The sequence below is a fragment of the Tachysurus vachellii genome, chromosome 12, assembly GCF_030014155.1.
Source record: "Tachysurus vachellii isolate PV-2020 chromosome 12, HZAU_Pvac_v1, whole genome shotgun sequence".
Lineage (NCBI taxonomy): Eukaryota > Metazoa > Chordata > Actinopteri > Siluriformes > Bagridae > Tachysurus > Tachysurus vachellii.
In genome coordinates, this window is record NC_083471.1 from 5,443,354 (window position 1) to 5,453,432 (window position 10,079).

Consider the following 10,079-nt stretch of genomic DNA (forward strand, 5'->3'; position numbering starts at 1 on the left):
AGGATAAAATGATGTAATTGTAATGTAAAACTTTGTCTCTACTTGTTCATCAGTTTCAGATGGGGGACAACGAGCAAGGACAGGATGTTGATTAAAGTATCTGACAGGGAGCCCAGTTACCTGTCACAGGGCAACGGTTATTCTAGCTCTTCCCCGCGCTCCAGACGCTCATCTAGTAACACTCTTCCTGAAGCGGAAACCACTCCTCACGGTTTGCCTGACCGTCGGCAATCACAATCTCCTTTTATGAAGAGAGCCGATTTTGGTGGAACTCAGAGGCGTTGTTCAGGTGACTCTCAGCCTCCTTCGCCACGCTACGCTTATGAACCCCCGCTCTACGAGGAGCCTCCTTCTGAATATCAGTCCCCTCCCATTTATGAAGAACCACCCACTGATATGCATTGTGATCCTGGTCTTTATGCCTCAGATAGGTCACCAGCGCGCAAGCCTGGCCTTTACCATTCTCCTAAACAGAGTCCGTCTCCTTATGGCCAGCTGGTGTTGACCAGACAAAGAGGGTCCACACCTGAGAAGATCTCCAACCAAGCAGAGCGGGACTACGGTTTTAGTGGGCGGGATTATAGTTCTGCAGGGCGGGACTATAGCTCTAGTGGAAGGGACTACAGCTCAGGTGGGCGTGATTATAGCTCAGGTGGGCGGGAGTACAGCGCAGCAGGGCGGGAGTATGTCAAGCAGCTTGTGTATGTAGAACAGTCAGGGTCTTCTCCCAGGTTTCGGACAACAGATCGTTTTTTAAGCTACGGGAAAGCTGCCCAGGGTGGTCTTCCTGCTGGAATGTGTTATGGTGGCTCTTTTACTCTCCAGCATAGCCATGATGGTGGTGGAGGTAATCGGAAACGTAAAAATCGCAAGCCTTCCTTGCCTGGAGGGGAAGGAGAGAGTTTTGGGGTGGGAGTAGGAGTACACACACAAGCACGACTCGCCTGGGAAGCCCAGCAGCTCATGCAACAGCGTGGAGGTGGTGCCTTGGGAGGTGGTACTAAGGATGGTTATGAAAGTGATGGCGCGACACCTTTGCCACTGCCAGGGCCTGTGGTACGGGCATTCAGCGAAGATGAAGCTCTAGCCCAACAGGACAGCCACTGGAAACGTACTACGTTAGACAGACTTGCATTTCCTCAAACGCTGTTAGAGAAGAGTCTGTCTGTACAAACCAACCTGGCATCACCCGAGCCTTACCTGCATCCCTCACAGGTATAACTCACATATAAGCACATGAAAACTCATTCTCTTGTAACAGTTTTGTTTTCTTTCCCACAAATACGGTTACATTACACATCATGACATCTATTGCTACTGACATTTTTTTTCTATTTCATATTTTATTTGTATGACAAATATACAATAAATACACACACAATACACACTCTATAGACCAGACCCTAGACTGGAAGCGCTGTGGAAAATCAGAGGCACATTTCAAGGCACTGTTTGTCATGCCAGGCATTCATTAGTGTCTTTTCATTTTAGAGCTATCTGACATTCCAGTGTTCCCTCCAGCGTTTTTCTCTTTTATGCTTTCACACACACACACACACACACACACACACACACACACACACACACACACAGACAATTAATCCTGTCTACAGTCAGTACTTGAGTCTTGCAGCAGTAATCACATCTTTAGATAATGATTTAGAAAGTAAATCTGATTACATTCATACAGTTTTTTTACATTTATTTTCAGAGAAGTTGTATAGTTCTAATACTCTCATACACAAACACACACACACACACACAAAGCTGTTATAAACTTCTGTTTCTACACTTACTACAGTCTTGACTGCTGTTAGCTTTTTGTTAAAAAACAGATATTTGTTCATTTTCTTTTCATGCGTTCCTGCCTACTGATATGATCGAATCAGTTAGCAGGCTAATTAAAACTGAGGAAGAGCAAAAAGAAACGGAAAGGAAATATGAAATGGCAAATAAGCCAACAGAAATTTTTCAATTATGTAACACAGAGGTTATGTATACTTTTATAAGATCAGACAGTATTTCATATATTATGAGGAGACCAACATATAGTTAAAATAAATTTAAATGAATACTTGTTTTTAATAATCATGGTTCAAACAGGGACATGACTTTATCATTGAATTTATCATTTTTTTCACTGTTGTTTTGTTTTTACATTTTTTGGTCTCTGAGAAATGACCTAGCATGTCACAACATGCTAATCACTTATGAAATTTGTTATAAACTTTATATAAAAAAATATTTTTATAAGCATATTATTATTATTATTATTATTATTATTATTATTATTATTATTATTATTATTGTTATTATTATTGTTGTTATTGTTATTGTTATTATTATTTTTATTATTATTATTATTATTGTTGAGCCATAAATGAATTATGTTCTAATTCATTTTTAAACCAAAAATCAATATCAAGTTCCAAATGCAGATTATATCAGCTCTTATATCAATTTTATTTCTATAGCGCTTATAACGATGGACATTGTCTCAAAGCAGCTGTACAGAAACATGACATTTTTATGTAAATGTATTTTATTTTTCCCTCCTTATCCATAATGCACAAGCTTGAGGTGACTGTGGCAAGGACAAGCTCCCTACAGATGGTATGAGGAAGAAACCTTGAGAGGAACCAGACTCGAAAGGGAACCCATTCTCAGTTGGGTGACACCAGAGAGTGTGATTATAAATTATTATAAATACCGGAGAGTGTGATTAATGTGAAAATAATGTCCCTTCTACAGTCATATACAGACGATTTGGAATTATAACTGAGCAACTCATAAATTAGCAACTCATGAGCAACTGATAAATTATATCAGAGGTTAAGCGGATGATAGATGATGAGTCAGATGATTGATACCTAACAGAACATGATCGTTCTGTTGAGGACGATGACTGTAAATGTTTCCTCGCTGTAGCACTTGCCACGTGTGAACTCACCAAAGCGCCCTTGCTCGATCCAGGGACATAATAATGCAAAAAAAAAACTTCAGTAATGACTCTGCCAGAAGGAGCAGACACCCTTGAAGGGTTAGACTGACTATTTAATTCCAAATAATAAACAAATATTTAAGAATTAAAAAGGGCAAAGCAAATTAAAAAATAGTAGGTTGCACAAACAAATGCAGAAATGCACTTCAGAAACTACGCAAAGACTTCATGAAGACAGGGGCTTGAGAGTGAGAGTTGAGAGATTGTGAGTGCTGCTGAGAATTCGAGTGATGGTGCACTCTGGTGGTCGTAGGAGAAAGTACGAAGGGTTTCATTGTTTCATAGACTTTCAATTTTAAGGAGATGAGGGAGGAATCGTTGCTCCAGAATTCTTTTTTATCACTTATTTTAGAAACTCAGTCTCTGACCTGCTTCAGCCCCGAGGCTGTCTCTTGTTGAGCTCCCTTTCCACCGCCTCCTCTCTCTCTCTCTCGCTCTCTCTCTCTCTCTTTCTCTCTCTCTCCTTTTCCTGATGTCTTTCTTCTCTGTGCACATTGTGGTTCAAACACAACTTGTTATTACTTTATAATTCTGTTTATAGCTGCGTTATCTCTCTCTCTCTCTCTCTCTCTCTCTCTCTCTCTCTCTCTCTCTCTCTCTCTCTCTCTCTCTCTCTCTGTCTCTCTCTCTCTGTCTCTCACAGTCAGAAGATCTCGGTGCATGCTCACAGTTTGAGGCGAGCCGCAACGCTCGGAACATGATGCCCAGTGCTAGTTGTGGTGTGTTTCCAGAATTTTCCCTTCGAAAGCCCTCTTCGGAGACAGACATTGAGAACTGGGCATCTAAGCATTTCAGTAAACATACACAGGTACTTATACTCCATACACGTGATTATACTTTTTTTAAATTTTACAGATAATGTTTAGATGTTTAGAGACAGAGGGTGTGCCTGAAATGAAAAATAAAAGCTGCTGGGTTGTATAAGGATCTTTCTTATTTGGAAGGTAACATTGTATTGATGACGGATTACCAAATGTTATCTCTCAGGGTCTGTTCAGAAGAAAGGTATCTATTGCAAATATGCTAGCATGGAGCAGCGAGCCTATCAAAAAACCTATGATCCACACAATGGACCGTACAGTCAAGCGTGAGGCTGTGGAGCTATTCAAGCACATCCAGACATACATGGGGGACCGAAAGGGTAAAGGCGAGCCTCTGGCAGTGGCTCTGGAGATTGCAGTAAGTGGTTGGAGCAACCAAGGCCTTCGTGACGAGCTCTACATTCAGTTGTGCCGGCAGACCACAGAGAACTTCCGTTATGACAGCTTACAGAGGGGCTGGGAGCTCATGGCCATCTGTCTGGCATTCTTTCCTCCTACACCACGCTTCCACAACTACCTGGAAGGTTACATTTACAGACACATTGATCCACTGAACGACACTAAAGGTATGAGCCAGACACAGTTTTACTAACTGTGTTTCCAGTGATAATTTCTTTTTTGTTATAACTTGTAAAAGATTGTTGATCAAATTTGTTTATTCGGTTGTCTGAGTTTTGCCATACTGATCAGTATTTATGTGTATGCATGCAGGAGTGGCTGTAAGCAGCTATGCGAAGTACTGCTACCGCAAATTACAGAAAGCTGCATTGACTGGAGCGAAAAAGGTTGGTGCCTTCGATTCTTCTTACTTTCTTCCTTTGCAACTTCTGTACACTTGATAGTGTTTAAGAGTTAAAGGACCCATAAAGTAACTTTAAATCTGTGATATGATTCCATATGTTGACGTATTTCCGTTTGAAACTGGAAGACACCACTTTGAACTGCTTGGCAGTAGAGTTCAAGATATGACAAAACACATCTTAACAAGCCTACAAATTATAAATTAATGCGAGTTTTATATAAACATATACACTATATGGACAAATGTATGTGGAGTACTGACCGTGACACTTATATATGCTTCTTGGTCTCAGTCAGTCTTAAGGGAAGGGAATCTACTAGATGTTGGAGTGTGATTGTGAGGAATTATGTTCACTCATTTAACTCATGTCCAATCAGTTTTCTCATCCCAGTGGTGCTCTTCGGGGTTGAGGGGTGGTTAGATGCGCAGTTCTCAATGTCAGTCTTGAAAGAGGGCATTCACAGAGAAGATTCTGGAAACACACCACAACTAGCACTGGGCATCATGTACTGAGCTTTCTGGCTCACCTCACACTGCAAGCACACACCAAGATCTTTTGAATGTGAGCGACAGAGAGGTCAGGGCTTTCGAGTTCTTCCACAAGCATGGCAAATCATGTCATTGGGTTGGCTTTCCATCATTGACTCCCATATTTTCAAATAAAAGCATCTCCTGTGAAGAGCTTGTTTCCAGATTTATCCTTTATCTTTCCTTTTGAGTTTGACTGAAACATTATTCTTAAACAATGTCCAGTGGTGTTATGGTTGTAGTGGCTCAGGCCACTTTAGTTCCTTTACGCCTTACTTGGCAAACCTTAATATCATGCGCAAGGCCATTGTGATGCTGCAACTGGTTGGGCCTGTTAGGTCCAGTTAAGGGAAATCATAATGCTAGACGATCATTTGCAGCACTCTGGGAAAGAACCACATATGGAGGCCATGGTCAGATGTCCATATACCTTTAGCCACACATGGTATATATACTGTATATAGATGATGTATGTTGATTTCTTTAGATCCTTTACGTACATATGTTTCTAGGTGTGTGTCCAAGTCCAGGTGTGTGTAAAAACTAAATATCTATCGATCTATCGATCTATCTATCTATCTATTGATCTATCGATCTATCTATCATCCGTCTGTCCAATCCAGGGTTTAAAAAAGCCTTGTCTTGAGGAGGTAGCTTACGCACGTAATGCCATCTTTAGCCTCTCAATGTTTGGCTCTTCTCTGGAAGAAGTGATGGCAATGCAGAAGGAGCGATACCCTGACCGACAGCTGCCATGGGTACAGACCCGTCTGTCAGAGGAAGTATTAGGCTTAAACGGAGACCAAACCGAGGGTATCTTCAGGTAAGATGGTAAAACCATAATACATAATTGATAAAGTGGGCAATTAATGTATGAAAGCACAATCTGTACATTTCTTTTCCACTATAAAGTCTTTTTATGATTTACACTAGTTCTTATTACCAACACAGCATTGATAAACAATAAATATTGGCAGAGAAATAATCGTTGTTCAAGTTTAATATCATATACTGCAATAAATGTGCTAAAGTATGGAAACAAATCTGTAAAAAAAAAAAAAAATGACATACAGAGAGAAAATATACACAGTATAAAATAACTTAAATTATTCAAATCAATATTTGGCCACCATATGCCTTTAAATTGTCTTTGGTACACTGTGGAAATAGAAGGAAATAACTTGGCAGATTTTTCATGCCTGTTATTATTTTTTTAATCATTTTTTTCACTCATGCTTTAGGCTAAATATATTCAGTACCTAATGAGCCTAAATACAGAAGTAATCAAGTTTTATTTCAAATCTTGTCTTTACTTTCTTTAAAGACTCACTGCTATGGCTTTTTTTTCTAATTATTTTTTCTTGTTTCACAATAATACAGCAGGAATAAAATATATCAGCTGCATGTCAGGCTCAACCCTGAGCAAGACAAAGATTTTACTCAAGATGAATAAATGGGAAAATTTTGCATTGTTCCTTGGACTACAAGTCAGTGTTAGAAATGTTAGAATAAAATGTTAGAATGTGCTACAACTTGTTTGTGAACGTGTATTTGGCAGGGTGCCTGGTGATATAGACGAGGTAAATGCGCTAAAGTTGCAAGTGGATCAGTGGAAGGTGCCAACCGGCTTGGAGGACCCGCACATTCCGGGTATATTCTGATATATTGTCAAATGTTTAGTGAGAAATCAACAGGTTATCACAAAAAAAAGCAGTTATTCATTGTTTTTGTTCTATTATATACCAGCATCCATCATATGAGGAAAATAACCATCTATTTATCAACCAAATAAAATATACAAAGAGTTTGGCACACACACACATATTTCTCTTTTGCAGACACAATGCTCTTTCTAACACAAACACTCTCAGAGACAGACACACACACAAACGCTTTTAGCCTTGGGCAATTGCAGTGCTCCATTTCCCACTGAATATAAATAGCTCAATCTCCTAGTGCATTATAGGAAGAGAAGAAACAAACCCCCTTTACCTCTACAGAACATGAAGAAAGTAAGGCTTTAGTTTGAAATGTTGGATTTTCTAGCATTGATTTAAATACATTATTTGTTTTATAGCTATTTATTCTCTTACTGGAGATAAATGTACAATGTATAAGTGTATATACTGTACAGTTGCATGACACAAAGAAAAAATACCTGTTGTTATAAATCATTTGGTGTCGTTATAAAAAAATCTTAATATAGAAAAAAAAAGCTTAATATCGTGGATTAAGTTAAGGGGACAAAGTTTCCGAGTTGTAGCAGTGCAATTGGTTTTGAGGATATTCATGGGCACAGCATGCACTCAGGAACTTAAGAAAGTCACACAAAAAGGGATTTTAGGATGACCCGAAAGCAGCAGAAGCAACAGTTCTTTAGTGAGATGAAACAAATTTAAGTCAGCATATTCAGTTAAGTAGGGTTCTCTGAAAAAACCACCATACCCATACTGAAACACGGTGGTGGGAGCATTGGGATACGGATCTGCTTTTCTGCACATTGTACTGTGGTGGCAAACATCATCAAAGTAAATGTGCATCACAGAAGATGTTTCAGCAGAAAATAAACTGAATCTGTGGAGAAGATGGATTTGTCAGAATGAAAAATCTCATCCCAAGGACCTGAGTTGAATCCAATTGAAAATGTATTGACACTCACAAGTTTGAAGAATTGATGATGATTCACTAAGAGGAACAGGAGAAAATTTAACCACCCTGATACTAAGAGTTAAATAATTACTTTTTGCTAAAGAGGTCTAAAAGCTTTAAATATTAATGTTACTAATGGCTGTCCTTTCTATTTTTCATTAGCATCATTGTTGAAGCTGTGGTACAGGGAGTTGGAGGATCCAGTAATTCCTCACGAGTACTATGAAGAATGCATCTCTAACTATGACAGCCCTGAAGCTGCTGTCAGCGTCATCCATAACCTTCCTCACATCAACAAACTGGTGCTCTGCTACCTCATTCGTTTCTTACAGGTCAGCCTTTCTGTCAGGGGTTTCTATTGCTGGGTTAATCAGCAGAGGTTTTCAAAATAACTGTATACAAAAACAGTATGATTGTGGTAGGTCAGTGTTTAAGGTGTTGGTCTACCAATCGGAAGGTTGTGAGTTTGAATCACAGGTCCACAAAGCTGCTACTGCTGGGAACCCGAGCAAGACCCTTAACCCACAATTGCTCGGTTGTATAAAATGTCGACTCAGCATATTTTTAATTTTATTATTATTTTAGTGCAATTATACCTAATATGGCACTCATCTCTTCTGTGTCCCACAACGTTCCCCTGCCACTCGTGGTACACACGTGTTGCGGAAACTAATAATGACATCGTCGACTCAAACGCACGTGCATTTTACTTTACTTCCATAACAAGTGCAGTTTCACTACGCATTGTATTTGTGTTAAAGGGAATCACAGGCACAGTTCAACCTAACAGTCTCAGGTTTGTTACCACTTCAGGGTGCACACGGCAGCTTTGGCATTACCAATTTTTCACTCTGTTTCCGACTAATTTTTATTATCTGCCAGTGTGAAAACCCTCTGAGGAGATACATATTGAGTTGCAGGACAACCTGAAAGCAGCAGGAAGAACAATTACACAATAAGCAATTAACTACAGTGAAGTACAAAAGTGGGAGCATCATGATACAGAGATGATCTGGTAGCTTCTTAGGAAAATTTATTAGAAGGTTCTTATTTGATGCATGACAAATAGTGCTGGTTCTGAAAGGCACTGAATGTGAGGAAGATCAAGTAATATATTCACTTGTGAGCCTGACCAGAATACCGGCCTGTGAGTTTATCAGCAGTAGCTTAATTAAAATGCGCGGGTAAAATGTTACTTTCAATTAGCTAGCTCATTTCATGCTTAATGATGATTCCCATCTTTACAAAGAGTCTCTAAAATAAAGCTTCTAAGCCTGAACCTTATTTAATGACATTCATTCATTCATTCATTTTCTACCGCTTATCCGAACTACCTCGGGTCACGTGGATCCTGTGCCTATCTCAGGCGTCATCGGGCATCAAGGCAGGATACACCCTGGACGGAGTGCCAACCTATCGCAGGGCACACACACACACTCTCATTCACTCACGCACTCACACACTATGGACAGTTTTTCTATTTAATGATATAGTACATATAAATCAATTATTCTCAGTCTTGGCTTGATAGAAACACCAGTCTTTCCAGTTTGTGCTTTCTTGCTTTTTGTGACCTTAGAAAACATTATTGCATCTACATTATTGTAGGTTTGTTTTGTTTTGTTGTTTTATATTCTAAATCTTCAGCGGTATTTTCAAATACAGCTGAAACAGTCCAATTTTAACCAGTGTTTAAATTCATGACAGCTGTGAGATCTTCCTGAAAAAACCTTAATGTTTAAAAACCATCTGTTCTTGTTTTTCTGTTGTTGTTTGTCAGTAAATGAAGCGTAAACTCGTATTAGGTACTCTATACAAAGCCATGAATGTAAACCAGGATTGCTGGAACTATCAACATATTAGAAGAAGGTTTTAGTTAGATATTTGTTTTTACTTCTCTGGTGTTTGGATCGGTTTTAAATAGAAAGCCTTTTTTCATACATTACTACCTGCTTTCTCTGTTTTCACATACAGGTTTTTGCTCAGCCTGCCAACGTGGCTATCACTAAAATGGACGTGAGTAACTTGGCAATGGTGATGGCTCCCAACTGCCTGCGATGTCTGTCTGATGACCCGCGCATCATTTTTGAGAACACCCGCAAAGAAATGAGTTTTATCCGGGTGCTCATTCAGCACCTCGATACTAGCTTCATGGATGAAATTCTATAGTCCACACACTTACACACACATATACATAAAGACCTACACGCATACACACATGCATACACATGCACCACAGATACATAAAGATTACATATTAATTAAAATCTGATGGACG

At 39.3% G+C, this 10,079-nt stretch overlaps 1 protein-coding gene across 1 annotated transcript in view; it reads left to right on the forward strand.

Moving 5' to 3' along the window:
• The window catches only part of arhgap39 (Rho GTPase activating protein 39), a 28,887-nt gene that overhangs the window by 17,628 nt on the left and 1,180 nt on the right, over positions 1 to 10,079 (forward strand). Inside the window, exons 3-10 of the mRNA XM_060883334.1 lie at positions 54 to 1,215; positions 3,645 to 3,809; positions 3,989 to 4,388; positions 4,534 to 4,607; positions 5,776 to 5,975; positions 6,711 to 6,802; positions 7,964 to 8,133; positions 9,776 to 10,079. The exon at positions 9,776 to 10,079 is cut by the window's right edge and continues 1,180 nt beyond it. Coding sequence (XP_060739317.1) covers positions 54 to 1,215; positions 3,645 to 3,809; positions 3,989 to 4,388; positions 4,534 to 4,607; positions 5,776 to 5,975; positions 6,711 to 6,802; positions 7,964 to 8,133; positions 9,776 to 9,970 — 2,458 coding nt within the window. The 3' untranslated portion in view covers positions 9,971 to 10,079. The remainder of the gene's footprint in view (positions 1 to 53; positions 1,216 to 3,644; positions 3,810 to 3,988; positions 4,389 to 4,533; positions 4,608 to 5,775; positions 5,976 to 6,710; positions 6,803 to 7,963; positions 8,134 to 9,775) is intronic.